Raw genomic sequence first — 23,113 nt, 5'->3', positions numbered from 1 at the left:
TGTGATTCGGCACTGCTCATCTGCACGGATGAAGCTGATGGTTTTTGAGGAGGTAGGTATTTGAGGTATTCGTATGTGTCGTATATTAGCTCCAATACTTGACATCTGAGGTGGTGGCAGATACGGTTTTCTTGGAGTAGAGGTGAGTTGCTCTCATAGCGAACAGAAAATAAGTGCAATTGACCACATTGACCATAACAAAAACAAAAAAAAACATAGGAAAGTCCAATACCTAGCTAAATAGACCAAACAAGCGCACTAATGTTAGCTAGCTACTTATTGAGCCACAGAAATATCTTACCTGGTCAGCAGCAAAAGCCAGCTCTGTCAGTCTTCAATCCCTTCAGATCTCCGAGTTGTCGGCACCTCTCAAAAGCCATGGCGATATTTATTCTTATTTTAGCATGGGCTCTGTCACTTTCCCTTTTTGACTGCAGGCTCTCCACAGTTTGAGGCTTATTGGTTTTGACAACAGCTGATTACCCAGATGTCAACAATGACTGCATTTAGAACTATCCAGATTAGAGGCAGCCATCAAGACGACAAGTTTAAATTCCAAGAAACTCTTGTAAGGACAAGCTACAAACAATCCACCACCCTCAGCATCTACACACATTATATAGTAGCCGGCTCTTCTTCTTTGTTTACAGATGTGACGTAACCACGCAAAGGCATGGTGATGTCAAAGGCCATGCAAATGATGTCAAACTGACGTTTCCTGCAAAATCTGACCCAACAGCTCAAATTATAAATCATTATTATAAGCTTACCATTTCGAATCGTGGTAAGGTAAGGAGACGGTTTTGAAAACTGATTTTAATGTAAAGTTCAATACTGCAGCTTTAAGAAATGTTTTTGGGTAGAAAAGGTGAATGTAAACACCACATTTGTTTAAATTTTATTTTTTGTAATCTGTATTTGATTTTATCAGGTGATATGAAAATGGGCATACTAAGCAGGGAAATCATCAAACTGTGCACGTCTCAGGCCTTCCTGGACTGCAGTTCAGCCCATCTGGTCTAGATTTAATTGTGCATTGTATCCATGCAGGCATTGGAGTTCTCCACCCTAAGTTTCTGCAAGAACCAGGTATGTTAAAAGAAAAAGGAAAAACAAGTTAGTCACAGAGTAGCAAAATACAATTGTTTTCCATGCACCAGTTTATTTGTTAAATTTTATACACAAACAATATACATGCAGATCAAAGGGAAGGTGACAGTAGACACTTATTTTACCCAACAGAATGTTTAACTGTTGGGTTTGTACCATAGTAAAAATTGTTCAAACATTTACAACATAGTATGTGACCTGTTTAGGCTATAAGAATGTGCTGTCCTAAAACAGCCATTGGCCACATCAGAAGGAATGAGAGCTGACTTGTTCACAACTCTCTCAAACCTGGTTTAGCTGTTGGCAGGCACACCAGCTCTGTGTGGGTCAGCCGGTAACTCTCTCCCTGAGTGATCTCTTTGTTCTTGATGGTGGGACATTTTGCTTTCAGCTGATCATTGTATGGCAGCACAGTGCTTCTAAAAACTATGAGAGAGACCATGGCATGTGGCGGCAGCTTCAATAGCTCCTATTAGATGGCAGGGCAGAGTGCCATTGGCTTTCATTAGGGTCAACCAGTAGACAATATGTACTAAACGCGATGTAAATGCTTTGGCTTTCAACTATGCCCAGTATCAATTGACCCATGTCAGCAGAAAGCTGGAGACAGAAAAAGCACCCTCCTCCGAAACACTACAGCCCCATCACACAGACATGAGAAGTCTGAAAAGTAAAGAAAAAAAACAACATTAGTGGTTTACAATAAGGGTGGAATAGTATATTGGTATATCATTTTACAGTAATAAGGAAATATGCTAATAAATTGTATAACCCCAATCATATCACAGTAAAAGAAGTTATCTGTAACCCGGACATTGAATAATTTCTTGTCGGAATGCATTCATGTTATTTACCATGCCATTGGGTCTGTTGTTGACATTCCGCCTTCTGCAAACGCAGACACAACGTGTGATGTTATTCACACATCCATCACCAAACTACAGACCCATCACCCCAACACATTTATAGCTATGTGTGGAGATTTGTCTGGAACCATGCTTCTCTCTTCACATCTAACAATCTTCAGACAGTATGTGGAATGGAAAAATGAGAAACAACATTGGATCTGCTGTACGCAAATGTCAAAGACGCCTACAGTTTCAAAGCACTCCCACCACTGGGGAGATCAGATCATAACATGGTTCATCTCATGTCCCTGTATAAGCCCACGGTAAATCGGCAACCAGTGACCAACAGGACAGTGAGGAGGTGGTCAGCTGAGGCCACTGAATCAATGAAGGGATGCTTTGAGGTTACAGGCTGAGATGTGTTCTGTACTCTGTGCTCCAAATGGTGAGGACATAGGCGCATAACAACTTGCATAACGGATTATATTAACTTCGGTGAAGACACTGTCATACCTTCTAAAACTGTATGCTTCTTCTCCAACAATAAACCATGGGTCAGTGGTGAGCTGAAACCTCCTCTTAACCAAAAGAAGAGAGCCTTCAGTGCAGTGGACAGGGAGGAAATGAAGAGGGTCCAAAGAGAGCTTAAAGTGAGGATTAAAGAAGCCAAGGAGGAGTATAAGACCAAACTGGAGAAGAAATTGGAGCAGATAAACCTGTGTGATGTTTGTAGAAGCCTGAAGAACATCACTGGCTTCAATAGGAGTGGCTCCAAATCACCTAAAAGCAGCCATGAATGGGCAAATGAGTTCAATCAATTCTTTTACTTGGTTTGATAACAGCCTCACTCCCACCCTCTCCTCTTCAGTACTACCTTTGCCTCCCCCAACAGCTCTCATCTTTGGACAACAGCAACTCATTCAATCAGCAGCTTGCAGTCTGGAAAGGGTTCCTGTTAAATAGAAAACTTCATGTGTGGTCCCAGTGCCCAAGAAGGGGCAATCATCGGTGACCTTAACATATCACACATAATGAAAATTCTGGAAAGACTGATATTAGCTCACCTTCACCCACTGGTGAGAGCTGCACAAGACCCACTACAGTTTGCCTACCAAGCTTAGATGTGGATAATGCAGGTGGATAATGTGGATAATGCAGTTATTTATTTGCAGAACAGGGAATACTCCTACCTGGACACATCAGGCAGCACTGTGAGGGTTATGTTCTTTGAGTTCTACAGTGCTTTTAACAACATATGGCCTGAACTGTTGGGGGAGACACTCCAAGTGATGCAGGTGGATGAATCCATCATCTCATTGGTAATGGACTACCTAACTGGCAGGCTACAGTTTGTAGCTGTGTGTCAGCTATAGCACAGATATGTGTAGCACTGGGCCCCTCAAGAGACTGTTGCTGCTCTCTTTCTGTTCAATCTGTACACCTCAGATTTGAGGTAAAACACAAGTCATGTGCAGAAGTTCTCTGATGACTATAGTGGGGTGCATCAGAGGAGGGCAGGAGGATTTAGTACAGGGCCTTGGTGGAGAACGTGGCTGAGTTGTGCAAACTTGAACATCAGCAAGACAAAAGAGATGGTGATGGACTTCCAGAGGTCCAAGCCCCACATAACGTCTGACACCACTGATAGAGAGCATGTGGAGTTTTAGCACATAAGTATCTGGGCATACATTTGGACGACAGACTTGTGTACAAGAAGGGTCAAAGTCGCTTCTACATTCTGAGAAGGTTGCAGTCCTTCAACGTATGCACAGAATGTTTCTGAATTCATTCTGCTGCTACCATCATGAGTTACATGAATGGTAAAATGGGCAGGTTCAAACAAATGGTGCCACGTTCTAAGTTGTTTAACACATCCAGATGTAAACATCAGGAATTGAAAGCTGAAATTCTGATCTACTGCCTCATTCATCTGAACCAAAATGTCTTCAGTGCAAAAATAAAAGAACTGGCCCTGCTGTTCCAATATATACACAACAATGAGCCATTACATTAAAACCACCTGTCTAATATTGTGTAGGTCCCCCTTGTGCCACCAAAATAGCGCTGACCTGTCAAGGCACAGACTCCACAAGACTGCTGAAGGTGTGCTGTGGTATCTGGCACTAAGATGTTAACAGCAGATCCCTTAAGTCCTGTAAGTTGCGAGGTGGGGCCTCCATGGGTTGGACTTGTTTGTCCAGCACATCCCACAGATGATCAATCAGATTCAGATTTGGGAAAAGTCAACACCTTGAACACTTTGTCATGTTCCTCAAACCATTCCAGAACAATTTTTGCAGTGTGGCAGAGCGCATTATAACTGCTGAAAGAGGCCACTGCCATTAGGGAATGACATGATGGGGTGTACTTGGTCTGCAACAGTGTTTGGGTAGGTGGTACATGTCAAAAATAACATTCACATGAATGCCAGGACCCACGGTTTACCCAGGGAACATTTCCAGATCATCCCTCTGCCGGCATGCCTTCTTCCTAAAGTGCATCCTGGTGCCATTTCTTCCTCACGTAAGCGATGCACACACACCTGGCCATCCACATGATGTAAAAGAAAACATGACAAATCAGACTAGGCCACCTTCCTCCATTGCTCCATAGTCCAGTTCTGATGCTCACATGCCCATTGTAGGCACTTTCGGCGGTGGACAGCGGTCAATTCTGAACAGTCTGTGGTTACGCAACCCCATATGCAGCAAGCTCTGACTTAAGGCATTAAATTTGTGCTGAAGGTAGGTACTAACCACTGCATACTGGGAACACCCCACAAGACCTGCCATTTTGGAGATGCACTGATCCTGTTGTCTACCCACCACAATTCTTTTACCAGCCAAATGGTACTTTTTCTTGTATTGAAGCCCATGACCTGCTCGTGCTTGGCCCGTGGATCTGTGAACCTCTCTCAGAACCATTTTGCAACAAGCAGCAGAGCACATTAAACTTTGTCAAGCCTGAAAAAAATGGAATGTGTGGTGGTTTGATGCAGGAGCCCCAACCAAGTAATGAGTGCATAAATTAACATTCTTTTCAGAAGGTCAATATTTCTGTATTATAAATACTTTATTCTAATATTTTAGGTTTTTTTTATTTCCATGAGCAGTAAGCCGTTATCAAGATTAAAACAAAAAAAGCATTGATATATTTCACTTTATGTGTAATGAATCTAGAATATATGAAAGTTTGACTTTGTGTGTGTGTATATGTGCGTGCGTGTGTGTGTGTATGTGTACGTGTGTGTATATGTGCATGTGTGTCTTTCAGAATTGTGGACTTAATTATTATTCATTTAAAAGAAGGCATAAAAGGCAGAACTATCGGTATCGGCCGATATCACTCTGAATAATCGGTTATCAGTATTGGCTGAGAAATTTTGTATCGGTGCATCTCTAATATACAGTATCTCACAAAAGTGAGTATACCCCTCACATTTTTGTAAATATTTTATTATAACTTTTCATGTGACAACACTGAAGAAATGACACTTTGCTACAATGTAAAGTAGTGAGTGTACAGCTTGTGTAACAGTGTAAATTTGCTGTCCCCTCAAAATAACTCAACACACAGCCATTAGCCATTAATGTCTAAACTGCTGGCAAAAAAGTGAGTACACCCCTAAGTAAAAATGTCCAAATTGGGCCCAATTAGCCATTTTCCCTCCCCAGTGTCATGTGACTTGTCAGTGTTACAGGGTCTCAGGTGTGAATGGGGAGCAGGTGTGTTAAATTTGGTGTCATCGCTCTCACACTCCCTCATACTGGTCACTGGAAGTTCAACATGGCACCTCATGGCAAAGAAGTCTCTGAGGATCTGAAAAAAAGAATTGTTGCTCTACATAAAGATGGCCTAGGCTATAAGAAGATTGCCAAGACCCTGACACTGAGCTGCAGTACGGTGGCCAAGACCATACAGCGGTTTAACAGGACAGGTTCCACTCAGAACAGGCCTCACCATGGTCGACCAAAGAAGTTGAGTGTACATGCTCAGCATCATATCCAGAGGTAGTCTTTGGGAAATAGACGTATGAGTTCTGCCAGCATTGCTGCAGAGGTTGAAGGAGTGGGGGGTCAGCCTGTCAGTGCTCAGACCATACGCCGCACACTGCATCAAATTGGTCTGTATGGCTGTCGTCCAAGAAGGAAGCCTCTTCTAAAGATGATGCACAAGAAAGCCTGCAAACAGTTTGCTGAAGACAAGCAGACTAAGGACATGGATTACTGGACCCATGTCCTGTGGTCTGATGAGACCAAGATAAGTGTGTCTTGCCTACAGTCAAGCATGGTGGTGGGAGTGTCATGGTCTGGGGCTGCATGAGTGCTGCTGGCACGGGGGAGCTACAGTTCATTGAGGGAACCATGAATGCCTACATGTACTGTGACATACTGAAGCAGAGACTGGGTCGCAAGGCAGTATTCCAGCATGATAACGACCCCAAACACACCTCCAAGACGACCACTGCCTTGCTAAAGAAGCTGAGGGTGAAGGTGATGGACTGGCCAAGCATGTCTCCAGACCTAAACCCTATTGAGCATCTGTGGGGCATCCTCAAACAGAAGGTGGAGGAGCAAAAGGTCTCTAACATCCACCAGCTCCGTGATGTCATCATGGAGGAGTGGAAGAGGACTCCAGTGGCAACCTGTGAAGCTCTGGTGAACTCCATGTCCAAGAGGGTTAAGGCAGTGCTAGAAAATAATGGTGGCCACACAAAATATTGACACTTTGGGCCCAATTTGGACATTCTCACTTAGGGGTGTACTCACTTTTGTTGCCAGCGGTTTAGACATTAATGACTGTGTGTTGTGTTATTTTGAGGGGACAGCAAATTTACACTGTTATACAAGCTGCACACTCACTACTTTACATTGTAGCAAAGTATCATTTTGTCACTTGACACTTGTCATTGTGTCATGTTGTCACATGAAAAGTTATAATCAAATATTTACAAAAATGTGAGGGGTGTACTCACTTTTGTGAGATACTGTGTGTGTGTGTGTGTGTATATATATATATATATATATATATATATATATATATATATATATATATATATATATATATATATATATATAAACACACATAATGACATATTGACATTTTGTCATCTGTTTATCCTTACACAGATAATTTTGCAAAGGACCTTATTTCTAGGTGTATCCCTTGAAGAGTTTTTATGTACCAGATGACCATTACAAAAATTTATTTGGTTTATTAAATAAAAATACATGTATTTTTGTACACAAGGCTTTTGTGGTTTGTAATGCACAAATAACTCTCATGAGGTACAGAGTACAGAGATAAATTCATAGCTTACTCCCAACAGTAAACATCTAATGATAGATATTTGCAGTGTAATGTGGTAAATGACAAAACTTTCAGTATGTGAAGTAGAAAATTTTGCATAGTAAATTTTCTTGGACAAGTAAATGTTTTCCATATGTAGCTGCTGGATCCATGTCCAAGTTTCAGTTCTAAACACTGAGTAATAATGTAACAAACACTGGTTTTAGAGCATACGAGACCCTGTCCAGTTAACACTGACTGCACAGTGTCACCTGCTGGTTCTGACCTGTCATCACACACACACAGAAACACACACACAAACCTCATAGGCAATAAGACACCACTAAATTGAATTTTTGTCTAGATCTAAAATCTTGTGTCACATTTGGATCATGCATATAACATGCATGATTTTTAGTTTACACTGAAGACAGAGATGAAAAATATACAAATGTAGTACAGCACTGAACTGGCTTTAGTTATTGTAGGCATTGCTGCAGAAATACTGTGATATGGAAATTATAGCAGCACATCCCCAATCTAACAATAAGAATTTTGATGGTACATTATTTCTGTCCAAAACTAAAACTAGAAGAATAATGGTAGGGCTGTTGTGGGGTGTCAATGTAGTTAAAGAATGAACAGAAATAGCCTGTCTGATATCCAGTGCTTTAAAGCTGCACTCACCTCTTGAACTGCCTGGCCCAAACGCTCCTGACAGCTTATTGCTTTCCTGCACACACACACAATACCAACAAAAAACACATGTACCAATGTCTGAACAGACTGAAAAGATAACTTCAGAGCAAAATCCTACAGTTTGAGCAAATAGACTGCTTAAAGTTTTCATATTAACAGCCTCAAGAATAAATCATTCACTAAGGTGCTTTAAACCATCACAGTGAAACTATTGCAATTCAGAAAAAGAGAACAGGGCATAACAAGAGTGGACTGTAGCCCTGGCAGCTGAGAAAAAGCAGATTCACTATGTAATTCGTAGTTGCACTGAGGAAAAGTAGGTTCAACAACCAGAAAAAGAAAATAGCACTTATGAAAACAAAAATGTTAATTTGGTAGATATGCTTAAATGTAATGCACTGCATGTTGGTGTGATGCATCTGATGTTATTACTATAGCATGGGCTCTTTGTTCCAAGGACCCATCTGGTTGACAGTAAGTCTACAGTGGTGCTTGAAAGTTTGTGAACCCTTTAGAATTTTCTATATATAAATATGACCTAAAACAGCATCAGATTTTCTGATGTCCAAAAAGTAGATAAAGAACCCATTTAAATAAATTACTCAAAATACTGTACTTGGTCATTTATTTACTGAGGAAAAGGATGCAATATTACATATCTGTGAGTAGCAAAAGTATGTGAACCTATGCTTTCAGTATCTGGTGTGAATCCCTTGTGCAGAATTAACTGCAATTAAACATTCCTGTAACTGTTGATCAGTCCTGCACGTTGGTTTGGAAGAATTTTAGGCCATTCCTCAGTTCAGAACAGCTTCAACTCTGGGATGTTGGTGGGTTTCCGCGCATGAACTGCTTGCTTCAGGTCTTTCCACAACATTTCTATGGGATTAAGGTCAGGATTTTGACTGGGCCATTCCAAAACATTAACATTCTTCTTTAACCATTCTTTGGTAGAATGACTTGTGTGCTTAGGGTCTTTGTCGTGCTGCATGACCAACTTTCTCATGAGATTTTCTCACAGACAGATGTCCTGCCATTTTCCTGTAGAATTCACTGGTACCTGTATAATTCAAAATTCATTGTTCTATCAATGATGGCAAGCCGTCCAGGCCCAGATGCAGCAAAACAGACCCAATCCATGATACTACCACCACCACCATGTTTCACAGTTGGGATAGGGTTCTTATGCTGGAATGAAGTGATTTCCTTTCTCTAATAATAACACTTTCTTTTTTGGTCTCATCCATCCACAAAACATCCTTCTTTCTGGCTTGTCCACATGATTTTTAGCAAACTGCAGACAGACAGCAATGTTCTTTTTGGAGAGCAGTTACTTTTTCCTTGCAACCCTGCCATGTATACCAGTGTTGTTCAATGTTCTCCTGATGGTGGACTTATTAACATTAACCAATGTGAGTGAGGCTTTTAGTTGCTTAGAAGTTACCCTGGGTTAATTTGTGATGTCGGGGACTATTACATGTCTTGCTCTTGGAGTGATCTTTGTTGGTTGACCACTCCTGGGGAGGGTAACAATGGTCTTAAATTTCTTCCAATTGTACACAATCTGTCTGACTGTGGATTGGTGGAGTTAAACTATTTAGACATGGTCTTGTAACCTTTTCTAGCCTGATAAGCATCAGAAATATCCTTTGTTCGTGCCAAGATACAAGTGTAAATGGAAGTCCACAAACGTGTTGTGAAGATCTTTGATAGATCCCCGTTCTTTAAATAAAACAGAGCGCTCACTCACACCTGTCATCCCATTGATTAAAAACACCTGACTCTCATTTTACTTTGAATTTAACTGCTAATCCTAGAGGTTCACATACTTTTGCCACTCACAGATGTAAGTCTTAGCCATAAGTTATTACATTAAGTTAGCTACCATGTTTTAGTCATTTAGGTTTCCAGGCAAAAACATGGGACTGGGTAGCACATTGGAGCTTTTACTTGCCAAGTGGGCTAGCTAATGAATTTGATTTGTCCACCCTTTACAAGATATACTGGTTTTAATACCATCATCTGTTGAGTAATGGTGATTAAAGCTTGTATTCGGTAAAGTCTGAGTGTGTTTACCTTGGTATTTTCTGTGCGATGGTGAGTGTGTATTCTGCACTGCAGTCTGGCTGGTATGTGGAGGGCAGAATGACATAGCCAGCAGGGGGCAGCCTACACTGGACACTGATTTCCTGAGAGTGAGCATGAGGAACACAACTCGTCACAGGGCACACTGTACCCGAGATCACCATGCAGTCCACTTCACTGGGAACCTACACACACACACCAGGTATGACTTTTAATGGTGTGTCCAGTGCTGCCTTCACATTTTGACAATAAACATCATGTAAATGTTGCTATTGTGATTTGGTGAGAGCTTTATTTTGAATACATGCTACTATAAAGTCATAGATAAGAACAAGCAAGGTAATGTTAATGTACTGGGTGCGATATGGGTTCATGCTTTTAGTTCATTTTTTTAATCAAGTCACTGGCATATGACTGGGTGTGTTTTAACCAAAATCACTAACTCTTTGGGATGTTTCATGTTCCTTAATATGACATCATCCTGTTTGAGAAAAAATAAAATTCTGTCAGTGCTTTGGCTAAAAGACACTTCCTGTCACAGTGTGACTGAAGAAAATTCTGTTTATCTGTCACCCACATGCTTCACATACTTATAACATGCTGTATGTTTGTTCATATAAAAATAGTAGGAATAACATGGTGGCTGGATGAATATTATTTATAAAAAAAACATATAAAATTATATTTCAACTGCCCAGACTCAGTGAGACTGTGCCCCAGATTCCTGTTCTTGGTGTTTTGTTTTATGTTGTTGATTTTTACAGGAACCAATCATTGCACTAAGTGGGCCATATATCTGTACAGTCGTTCTTTGTTGTGCATCATTTGTATGTGTTTAGTGACTGTGTCTTAGTCACAGTAGTCCCACCTAAAAGCAGGAAAATGATTAGATGCAAGTCGATATTTGTAGTGTGCTACAATCTACATAGAACATATACAATACCAGTAAAATATTTAAGTCTACATGGATTAATGATCAGGTTAATAGTGGCCTTGTGGGCACACAATATGCATGTAAACAATATGAAATCAATTGTGAGTTACTAATATTCACACCAAATATTACACCATTGTGATTCTCACCATTTGCAAGGCCAATGTTGCTTGTCCTCCTGCATAATTTTTTATATAATACTTGATATTCATGCTTGAATGGTCTTTTTGAATCTCAGCAAACAACCACGTAAAAGCATGCATACTACCAAGAGGAACGGAATTTTCTAAGTATAACCTAAAATTTGTACATGTAGTATTGAACTAAATCACATCACTCCAATTGTGTTATTGTGTTTAGCTCTGTTTGATTGGCATCACAGGCTGGGAGTCTTGGACTGTGGGCTGTCAATTACACATTATAATAAAGTCTATGTATTAGATCCATCAAATTGATATGTCTACAGTTTGCCCAACCACCACTCCACCACCAACTGCCCCCACCCACTACTAACCTTATAAATGTGAAAGCCAATGGCATGAAGAGAATTCTCTGGCATATGCTGCCGTAGAGTGATTCTAACGTTTGTCCCCCCAGGGTCATAAGTCACTATGAGGGGAACATGTGGGTTCTGTCCATGTGACGGGAAGTTCCGACTTCCTCCAGCTGTAGAGCCGACTGTCCAGCAGCCGCGAACACTTGCCAACTCCCATTCTCCCTCTACACACTCCTGCTGCACACTCACCTTTACTGTACTACAAAGAGTGTGGAGGAAAGGATGTTGATTTACAACAACCAAATGTCTGGTAAATAACAAATACAGTATAAACAAAATCTGACTAAAAGATGACTATACTGTATACATTTACAATGGATATAAAAAGTCTACTCGACCCTGTTAAAATGCCAGTGTCAGCACCATAAACTCCATTTCCCAGAACACACCACAGCCTACAAACATGGCCGCTCCAGATTACACATCCCAGAAACCACGGCAGCTTATTTGCTCTCAATCACTGGACTTTTAGTCACATACATCTGTTTTCAATCACACACAGAGATATATATATATATATATATATATATATATATATATATATATATACAGTATCTCACAAAAGTGAGTACACCCCTCACATTTTTGTAAATATTTCATTATATCTTTTCATGTGACAACGCTGAAGAAATGACACTTTGCTACAATGTAAAGTAGTGAGTGTACAGCTCGTGTAACAGTGTAAATTTGCTGTCCCCTCAAAATAACTCACCACACAGCCATTAATGTCTAAACCGCTGGCAACAAAAGTGAGTACACCACTAAGTGGAAATGTCCAAATTGGGCCCAATTAGCCATTTTCCCTCCCCTGTGTCATGTGACTTAGTGTTAGAAGGTCTCAGGTATGAATGGGGAGCAGCTGTGTTAAATTTGGTGTCATTGCTCTCACACTCCCTCATACTGGTCACTGGAAGTTCAACATGGCACCTCATGGCAAAGAACTCTCTGAGGATCTGAAAAAAAGAATTGTTGCTCTACATAAAGATGGCCTAGGCTATAAGAAGATTGCCAAGACCCTGACACTGAGCTGCAGCACGGTGGCCAAGACCATACAGCGTTTTAACAGGACAGGTTCCACTCAGAACAGGCCTCGCCATGGTCGACCAAAGAAGTTGAATGCATGTGCTCAGCGTCATATCCAGAGGTTGTCTTAGGGAAATAGACGTATGAGTGCTGCCAGGATTGCTGCAGAGGTCGAAGGGGTGGGGGGTCAGCCTGTCAGTGCTCAGACCATATGCCGCACACTGCATCAAATTGGTCTGCATGGCTGTCGTCCCAGAAGGAAGCCTCTTCTAAAGATGATGCACAAGGAAGCCCGCCAATAGTTTGCTGAAGAGAAGCAGACTAAGGACATGGATTACTGGAACCATGTCCTGGGGTCTGATGAGACCAAGATAAACTTATTTGGTTCAGATGGTGTCAAGCGTGTTTGGCTGCAACCAGGTGAGGAGTACAAAGACAAGTGTGTCTTGCCTACAGTCAAGCATGGTGGTGGGAGTGTCATGGTCTGGGGCTGCATGAGTGCTGCCGGCACTGGGGAGCTACAGTTCATTGAGGGAAACCATGAATGCCAACATGTACTGTGACTTACTGAAGCAGAACATCATCAGTATGCAGTATTCCAGCATGATAATGACCCCAAACACACCTCCAAGATGACCACTGCCTTGCTAAAGAAGCTGAGGGTGAAGGTGATGGACTGGCCAAGCATGTCTCCAGACCTAAACCCTATTGAGCATCTGTGGGGCATCCTCAAACGGAAGGTGGAGGAGCACACGGTCTCTAACATCCACCAGCTCCGTGATGTCGTCATGGAGGAGTGGAAGAGGACTCCAGTGGCAACCTGTGAAGCTCTGGTGAACTCCATGCCCAAGAGGGTTAAGGCAGTGCTGGAAAATAAAGGTGCCACACAAAATATTGACACTTTGGGCCCAATTTGGACAATCTCACTTAGGGGTGTACTCACTTTTGTTGCCAGCGTTTTAGACATTAATGGCTGTGTGTTGAGTTATTTTGAGGGGACAGCAAATTTACACTGTTATACAAGCTGTACACTCACTACTTTACATTGTAGCAAAGTGTCATTTCTTCAGTGTTGTCACATTAAAAGTTATAATCAAATATTTACAAAAATGTGAGCGGTGTACTCACTTTTGTGAGATACTGTATATATATATAAATATAAAAGAGACAATCATTCACTACAGCAACATTAAAGGAGCTGTAGGAATAGCTGACAAGAACTGATTACTCTCTGCATGTGACAAAAATTGTTCATGTCTGGTTTATGGTGGCTAGACTTGGTGGTAACCCTTTCTCACAAAAAACAAGCTCAAATAAAATCACCCCAAACCATGTGCCAAAATGTTATGGTCCAAAAGGTATAATATTCCAATTCCAAAAGGTATAATAATAAAATAATTTCAAAAGATATGTTTGGTGCAAAAAAAAGCACATCACCAAAAGAACACCATACCCACAATGCAGCATGGTGGAGGCAGCATCATGCTCTAGAGCTGCTTTTCTTCAAAGAAAACTGGGGTTTAATCAAGGTGGAAGTAATCATCAATAGTTACAAATACCAGTCACTTTTAATGCAAAACATTCAGGTGTTTGCTAGAAAGCTGAAGATGAAAAGGACTTTCATCTTTCAGCATGACAGTGACCCCAAAGCATACATCCAAATCAACAAAGGAATGGATTAACCAAAAGAAGATCAAAGTTTTCAAATGATCTAGCCAGAGCCCAGATCTGAATCCAACTGAAAATCTATGGGGTGACCTGAAGCAGGCTGTTCACAGGAGATGCCCTTACAATTTGTTGGCTCTAGAATTCTATTGCAAGAAAGAGTGAGAAAATATTGCCAAGTCAAGATGTGCCACATTGATAGACCCTTACCCAAAAAGACTGAGTGGTGTAATAAAATCAAAAGGTGTTACAACATAGTATTAGTTCACACTTGTGTAAACTAATGCAACTAGGTTATTGTGTTTTTTATTTTCCCCTTTTTTCTCTAAAAAGTTTCTGGTTGTTTTTTTCTGAATTCTTATACATTATAATTTAACACTGAGGGTGGAAAAAGATCTGATATGATTTATCTTGGTTTCATTTTTTCCTTCACAAAAACCTACCATTTTAACAGGGGCGTGTAGACTTTTTATATTCATTGAATTTAAAATAAAAATAAAATAAATGTATGCACACCTGAGGTAAGTGGGGCAGGTAGCATGCACACGAAGAAGGAAGTGCCCCTGTGCTCCCTGTAGGAAGGTGCTGGGCACGAGCAGGTAGAACCCAGCACTTAAGTGTGCATGTACTACCACCTCACGCTCATACGTGTGTGTGTGCGAGGATGCACAGGGCGTCGAGTTCAGTATCCTTGTCAAGTTAAAGCGCTTTTTGTCCACCTGTGAAACCAAAATAAACCATAAAATCACACAATGACTAGTCATATTCCAAATCTTTGTACTCACCCTCGAGTGTCTGAGAAATGGTCAAATGAACTACTAGCACCAAAGTGTGAGAATGAAATATGACTAAAGAAACACTAGAAACTGTTTGATAGGCATGGATATAATTTCTTAGACAGAAGAAACCAATTAAGGATAAAATATAACAAATAAGACTCACTAGACAATTTTTTTCCACAAACCTTCCATACATGCAGCGCAATGGCCTGATAGTACGGGTGCTGAGGAGTATTGCCAACTGATTTTCGTTTCTGGGAATTGTACAGTGAGCTCCATGGTCCATGCTGCAGGAGTGACATGAGCACCTCTCCTCCTTCTCGAACCTTTAACCAGAATTTAGGATTGCTGCTGTAGCTACTATTGTTACGGCACCCCCCTGCTGAGTGGCCTTTGACCCAGGAGCCGCCTATCTGCTGGGTGTGAGTCAAGAGAGACCCTGTAACAAGTGAGGAGGCACAAAGAGGGCAGTTGAAGCCACATTCCATATGATTTCTTTAAAGCTGACCATAAGGATTGGAGGAAACTATGTATTATAATCCATTGAGGCCTGTTACTTGAACTTCCTAGATTAAATCTAGATTAGGATTCTCTGCAATGAAAAACAGATTTAGGTACTATCTTAGACATTATATGATTTGACATATTTGTTGGCTAAAATTATCATTTTAAACTTAATTTATAATCTTTATAAAATTATTTGTGCTAAAGCACATTAATTATACAATCAACAATATAATTCATTCATGGTTCATGAATATCATGATTTATAATATATTTATGGAATTACTAAAATCATGAAAAGTATACTTAAGAAGCATTTGATAACTTAAACAAATACAATAACTGTTTAATAAAAATATGTATATAATAAAAAATTTACTACTTTACTTTTAAACCTTAAACTTACATAGACTAACAGACAGTGTGTTCTACCTTCTAAATGTGATATGGGGCCAGTAAAAGCTTTTTTCTCATGGCACTCAAGTTATTATCTTTACTGTAGCTAAGTAACTGAAACATGGAACACAACCAAGATGATCAGCAAAACCACATGAAAACATAAAAATGTAGGGAAACATTACCTTTCATTAAGTTTATGCAAATGTGGATTAGTCTGGTGCAAAAGTATAACATAATAGAAACATCCTGGTACAAGTGCTTGTGCAGGCTCTGTAAGGTAAGTTGACTAGTTGTTAGTAAAAACAAAGTTTAACTGTATTGTAAGAGCCAAGAAGCCCAATATGATAACAGTAGTCCCCATAAATTAAGTATGTTTGCTATGTTTTAGATATTTAATTTAAGGCACCAACAATAGTCTTAATGCCAGGTGCAATTGCAATAATTTTCCTGTACTGTTCTGATCCACTATTTTGGATTACGTAAAGGCTGAAATTGAATGCAAAGATGTCTGCATACGCTATGAACATCAGGAAGATTAAAAACCAGTTCCACCAGATGGCACATCAGAGCAAAAACATCCCTGTCTCCTATTGTCAATTTCTAAGTTTAACAATTTCAAGCCAGTGATTGTGGAACACACATTAGTCACATTAAACACAAGGACAAGAACGGTTAATTTATCTTTACCACCCTCGGCCTTTATCTTGATTGTTATCATAATCTGTGTCTCAGTCGAAAACTATGACTTTACATTTAAAAGTTTTAACTAATCTACAAGATCCAGAACACTGGTCTGCAAAACAGTCTAATAGTTTAAGTTTGAAAGCTACATGAGAGGTTTTTTGAAATTCAAACATTTCAAAGTGTAATACAAAATTGGTTAGTGGTAATACTAAAATGTAAAAAAAAAAAAAAAACTGTGTAGAATAATATATAAATATGTGACTTGAGACAGATGAAATTTGTCTAGTCTGTTGCAGATAATGCGTCACTGTGCTATATTGCCTACACTATTTACCTACTATTAAGTCCTAAAAGTAGATAAAGAGAATCCAATTAAACAAATTAGACAAAAATATTATACTTGGTCATTTATTTATTGAGGAAAATAATCCAATATATCTGTGAGTGGCAAAGGTATGTGAACCTCTAGGATTAGCAGTTAATTAGAGTCAGGTGTTTTCAATCAATGAGATAACAATCAGGTGTAAGTGAGCACCCTGTTTTATTTAAAGAACAGGGATCTGTCAAAGTCTGATCTTCACAACACGTTTGTGGAAGTTTTTTATGGCACGAGCAACGGGGATTTCTCAGGACCTCAGAAAAAGAGTTGTTGATGCTCATCAGGCTGGAAAATGTTACAAAACCATCTCTAAAGAGTTTGAACTCAACCAATCTACAGTCAGGCAGATTGTGTACAAATGGAGGAAATTCAAGACTATTGTTACCCTCCCCAGGAGTGGTCGACCAACAAAGATCACCCCAAGAGCAAGACAGGTAATAGTCCGCAAGGTCACAATGGAACCCAGGGTAACTTCTAAGAAACTTAAGGCCTCTCTCACATTAGCTAATATTAATGTTAATGAATCCACCATCAGGAGAACACTGAATAACAATGGTGTGCATGGCAGGGTTGCGTGGCAGGGTTGTAAAAACTGCTCTCCAAAAAGAACGTTGCTGCCCTTCTGCAGTTAAAAGAGCATGTGGACAAGCCAGAAGGCTATTGGAAAAATGTTTTGTGGAGAAAGAAAAACACTGCAATGTTTGGAGAAAGGAAAACACTGCATTCCAGTATAAGAACTTTATCCCATCTGTGAAATATGGTGGTGGTAGTATCATGGTTTGGGTCTGCTTTGCTGCATCTGGGCCTGGACAGTTTGCTATCATTGATGGAACAAAGGAATTCTGAATTATACCAGCGAATTCTACAGGAAAATGTCAGAGCATCTGTCCATGAACTGAATCTCAAGAGAAAGTGGGTCATGTAACAAGACAACAACCCTAAGCACACACGTCGTTCTACCAAAGAATGGTTAAAGAAGAATAAAGTTAATGTTTTGGAATGACCAAGTCAAAGACCTGACCTTAATTACCTGAAATTAATTGGGTTCTCTTTATCTACTTTTAGGATTTGTGAAAATCTGATAATGGTTTAGGTCATTATACAGAAATGTAGAAATATCTAAAGGGTTTACAAACTTTCAAGCACCACTGTAAGTAAGCATTTTGGTCTAGGCATGATTATCATTTGTCAATGGTAATTTTTGTTTGTTAAAGAATTGTTTTAACAAGATGGTTACGTACACTTTAAATGTGTTAAGCTCTTTATTTCATGTGCAGAAGAGGCTTTCAGATAATTAAAACTTTACTGCTGAATTACTTTCTGAATTAAATATTCAAAAGTCATTAAAAAGTTTATAGTTGCAGACTCATGAACAATTAATAGCCCAGGTTAAAAAGTAGGATTTTAAAAACATACAAACATCCCACATTTCTAATGTTCTGTATCACTATTCAAGAGTTTAGGAGTAATATAAGGAAAATCCTCCACTATTTGAGATGCAAGTGATCCTTGGGATTAACAGAAGGCGTGCCACAGCAAACAAAGTGCTCAGGATGGGTTATACTCCTTCGAGACACAAGAAAGCTATGCCAAAAAGAAACAGTTTAAAGCTCTGAACATCAGAAACAGTGCTTTGTAATCAATACAAAACCTAACAGGCAGTGTGGGTACATTGGTTATAGCTCTATTTTTTAATAAATATTGTTTATATTGCTATAAATAGAGCAAAATTGGTATTGATGAAAAATCCCAAAGTCAGTCAGTAGGATGTCTGTTGCTAAGTGGTGAACAGAACACAAGAATCAAACATATGGGTACCCGTGTAAATGCTCTGAAGACAATGATCCTCACTGATTGGATATCCTACAGTGACTTCATCAAATTTCTGCCGGAATTCCATCTCATCTACCCAGAATTCTCCCTCCTTTGTGTGGCCCAACAGATCTGCAGAGCACGAGGGGTCCAGCAAAGTCCACCCTGATCCTCTAAAGCATGTGTGTATGTGTGAAAAGGAGACAGAGAGACGGAATGGGGAGAGAATGAAGGAGGTTGTGTTATATTTCATGTATGTCTGCACGTCTGCATTACAATAGCCATTATTATTTTGTTACTCAGAGATGAGTTTCAAATTATTGTACTGCTGTCCTTAAGCCATTAAGCTGAATCAATTTTAACTTCTATTGTTTAAACTTTAATACTGTTAGAGTTAATTGACTGTGGCTCAAATTAAACAACATGGTTTAAATCATGTTCCCTAATGGAGCTTTCAAAGTTATGTTATTGTAATGTTAATAGTCGTGTTATTGTTCTGTATGACAACAACTGTGATAATAGAATGCAATTTTATTTGGTGTCTTGGCAGCAAACTCTCACTGCTACCTGCATATTGCAATTAGGCTAATGCAAAATTTACAACTTCAAATTATAAGACAGAGCAATGATTGCAAAAAATAATGTCACATAATCTGGAAAATAACGCACCCACCTCTCAGTCCAGGCTCCTTCCCAGCACCTCCTGCCCCATGGGTTTCGTATCTGTAGCAGCTGCACTTGTGCTCCAGCACTTGTTTTCACATCTTTCCATTCCATTACATTCAGAGCGTGAAACTGACCCTGCTCCGAGGCACCTACAGAAAGACAGAGAAAACACACTGTAGCTGGAGCTACTGAAAAACTTATACATATTATGAATAACCTACACAGATACTAAAATACTAAACAAAATTCCAAAATACTAAAGTACAAACTACAACCTACAGCACTGCAGTACTGTACATAAAGTATGACAATATGCTGTATCATTATATATTATAATGTCAAATGTATAATACTATGCTATATTTCAATAATCAGTATACATAATGATATGATAGATATATGATATTCATAACAAAAAGGTAAAATGAAGATCACCCACTTCAGGTTTAAGTTCAATGACCATAACAATACTGTACATATAATATTGATATACAGTGTATTGAAAATTAATACACCCCCTTTAACATTTTTGACATTCAGTTGACCAATAAACTGAAATTAAATTAGACTAAATAATTTTTTTTGCTAATCTACACACAACACTTAAAGTAAAAAGCTAACAATAAAAACACTCCTAAAATTATTTAAAAATTAACCACTACAATATCTTGATTTGATTATTATACATCCCCTTTACTATAACATCCCTTAAACAATCTCAGGAAAAACCTTGCCTTCAAGGTCACATAGTCAGTTAAATTTCCCCACACCTCTGTGAAATCGTAGCAGTTAACAGGATTATAAAAAGATTTCCATGGCTTTCAATATATAGTTAAGAGCACAGTTAAGTCATTCATTAAGAATTGGAAAGTGCACAGCACCACAAAAATCTGGGTGTCCATAGAAACTAGATGACCGGGAGAGAATACACTTGGTCAGAGAGACCACCAGGAACCCAATGCCAACTCTGAAAGATCTACAGGGATTTATGACCAACAGAGGAAAACATGTGCATAATACAAAATTATCAAAGATATTGCACACATCTGGCCCACAAGGGAGGGTGGCAAGAAGAAAGCAATTTCTCAAAAATGTCCATCTGATGTCGAGTTTGAAGTTTGCACAGGCACCTGAAGAATCCTGCAACAAACTCGCAGAAAGTTTTGTGGGCACATGAAACCAAAGTAGAACTTTCTGGCATGAATGCAGGAGCAAGGTGGATGCTGTGGAGTGGCCTAATCAAAGCCCTGACATGAAATCTATGGTATGACTTGAATGTTGCTGTCCATCAGCGAAAACCAACTAACCTCTCCTAGCATGAACATTTCTGCAAAGAGGAGTGGCGGGGGGATCTCTGAATCAAGATGTGGCAACCTTTTGAAGAGCTAACCAAAAAGACTGGTAGCTGTACTGTAGCTGCAGTTGCTGCCAAAGGTGCCTCTACCAAGTATTGACTATGGGGGCTGGGGTGAGGGTATACTAAAAAATAAGGAAATTTCAGTTCCGTCAATTAAACACTCTCCTTTTTTCCAAATTAAAAAAAAAAAAGAATTGCATTCATGTGGTATGCTGTGTTGTTTGAATCAGGGAAACAAGTCCCATTTAAATCAATGATGTTTACTCAACAAAATGTAACAATTTTAAAGGGGGTGTGTTAATTTTCTATTCACTATATAAGTGCAGAATTAGTAAAACAATTTGTGATGTGTCATTAGGACCCGACGTGTGAGGCCCTATTGGATCTGCTCCATTTATTATTATTAGGGTCTGAGCACCGGAGGTGCTAAAGCCCTATTGTTTTTGGAATGTTTTTTCACAATTATTATTTAGGGCCCAAGCCCTGAAAGGGCGAAGGCCCTATTGTTTTCCTTAGGATTATTCTTATTATTTTTCTTCAATGTTTCGGGGGCTTTTGGGGCTCTTAACATGCTCAAAACCTCTTGAAAATTTACAATCAGAATCCGCGGTCATTAGGGCCAGCCAAAACTGGAACATGGGCATGGCAGGGGGGCTCTACAGCGCCCCCTTGAACACAATCTGAAATCTTGGATACATAATAGCACCTATGTATATGTATGAAACTCAGTAGACAATTGTCATCCGTCCAACAGGAAGTCAGCTATTTAGGGTTGTTTGAAAAACGCATGCTCTGGAATTTGATATACTCATCCTAGGGAATTCCTCCAATCGCCACCAAACGTTTTGATATCTCGAACGGTTTGACCGTGGCATTGAAACGAATTTATGGTGAGAAAAGGGAAACAGGAAGTGTGTTATAACTTTTGCATACCTTGACTGATTTGGATAAAACTTCAGCTTTATGTTCGTTGAAGGAGGCCGACCACATGGATGCAACTACTGTGAGTCAAAGTCATAGTGCCACCAACAGGCAGCAGGAAGTGTATAACTTTTCAAATTGCTTTGAAATCACAGCATTAAAGGATAAAAAAAAATCTCTTGTCTTTTTCTATAACTTTGAATAACAAAATAAAGGCATAGAACCAATTCATTTGTAGGGCACTGACAATATAGTTTTAAATAATTAGTTTAACAGTTAGGTTAAAAATATTTTTAAAAAAGACCTCGAGATAAATAATAGATTTCTAGACTTAAAAAATTTTGAGCTGCAAATGATAACTTCAAACTCATTAGATATCGACCTATGACAGCCTATTACATGAAATTTATCTGAAATTTAATGAGCTGTTGTGGCTCGTGGTCATAGTGGCACCAGCTGGCTGCAGTAAATGTGGCGTATTCAAACAATTGTGACATAGTTCTTTTACATTTACCCACTTTAAATGCACATTACCCGCCATGCACAATTGCCCTAAAGCCACCGGGGTGGCAGTGGCGCCCGGGCTTGGGCCCATCATCGCTGCTTGCAGCTATATTATTATTTTTATTTTTAACACATTCACCCATTTTAATTTTTAGGTATTTGTCATACATGATAACTCATGAAGTTTAGCACAAGCATCAGACCTGCGTAAAATCAAAAACTTATGTAGTGTTTAGGCTTGGGTGTGGTCGAGGAGCTCTACAGCATCACCCAACGCAGTCAATGGTAGGGATGAAGTTGCTCAGAGGTGCACAAGATTTGGTATGGTTACTGATATCATCATGGAAGACAAAGTTTTGACTCCACCCAACAGGAAGTCACCATGTTGGATGGAATATAGGACATTTTTTGGCATTATCCCACGGTATTTTTAGGGGCTTACGATGGCTAAAAACTTATGAAAGTTTACACATACATTTATCTTAGGATAGCTTTTGATTTGTTATCGCAATTTGGCATACAAATGCCTCATCTGCTCCACAGCAGCCCCTAGTTTGCAAATGCATATTTCATGCCTTTGGAATACTCGAATGCTCTTGAAACTTGGTACACCCATCAAAGATTGTCAATAGTCTATCATTCTTTTGTCATTTGTCCTGGGTGTGGCCAGTGGACTCCATAGCACCCCCTAACATTTCCGAATAAGTTTATCACCGTGGTTGCCACAGTTTGTCCGATTATCACAAGTTTTGGTGGGGACATTGTTCTCACCATGACAGACATTTTTTTTCCATTGGCTTGTATTAGCTCTGCCCTACAGCAAGTCGGCCATTTTGGTTTGTTTGAAAAAATGCATGCCCTGGATTTTGACATTTTTGTGACAGATTTATGTGACAGGC

The 23,113-nt window shown here is 39.5% G+C and overlaps 1 protein-coding gene across 7 annotated transcripts in view; it reads right to left on the bottom strand.

The window, feature by feature from the left end:
• Positions 1 to 982: 982 nt before the first annotated feature.
• Positions 983 to 23,113, bottom strand: part of capn10 (calpain 10) — a 46,406-nt gene continuing 24,275 nt past the window's right edge. For 4 of the 7 annotated variants that reach the window (XM_053650944.1, XM_053650941.1, XM_053650943.1 and 1 more), the window contains 8 exons: positions 19,440 to 19,581; positions 18,773 to 18,939; positions 15,174 to 15,427; positions 14,726 to 14,928; positions 11,480 to 11,720; positions 10,023 to 10,216; positions 7,935 to 7,980; positions 984 to 1,773 (listed from right to left, as the gene is read on the bottom strand). In XM_053650944.1, the coding sequence (XP_053506919.1) occupies positions 1,744 to 1,773; positions 7,935 to 7,980; positions 10,023 to 10,216; positions 11,480 to 11,720; positions 14,726 to 14,928; positions 15,174 to 15,427; positions 18,773 to 18,939; positions 19,440 to 19,581 (1,277 nt within the window). In that variant the 3' untranslated portion in view covers positions 984 to 1,743. Of the gene's footprint in view, positions 1,774 to 7,934; positions 7,981 to 10,022; positions 10,217 to 11,479; positions 11,721 to 14,725; positions 14,929 to 15,173; positions 15,428 to 18,772; positions 18,940 to 19,439; positions 19,582 to 23,113 lie in introns of all 7 variants that reach the window. The other 3 variants (XM_053650946.1, XM_053650945.1, XM_053650947.1) reach the window with 2 other exon arrangements.

Source organism: Ictalurus furcatus, chromosome 20 (assembly GCF_023375685.1).
Source record: "Ictalurus furcatus strain D&B chromosome 20, Billie_1.0, whole genome shotgun sequence".
NCBI lineage: Eukaryota > Metazoa > Chordata > Actinopteri > Siluriformes > Ictaluridae > Ictalurus > Ictalurus furcatus.
Note: the sequence above shows the minus strand (reverse complement) of the source record. Positions and strands in the feature narration are given on the sequence as shown.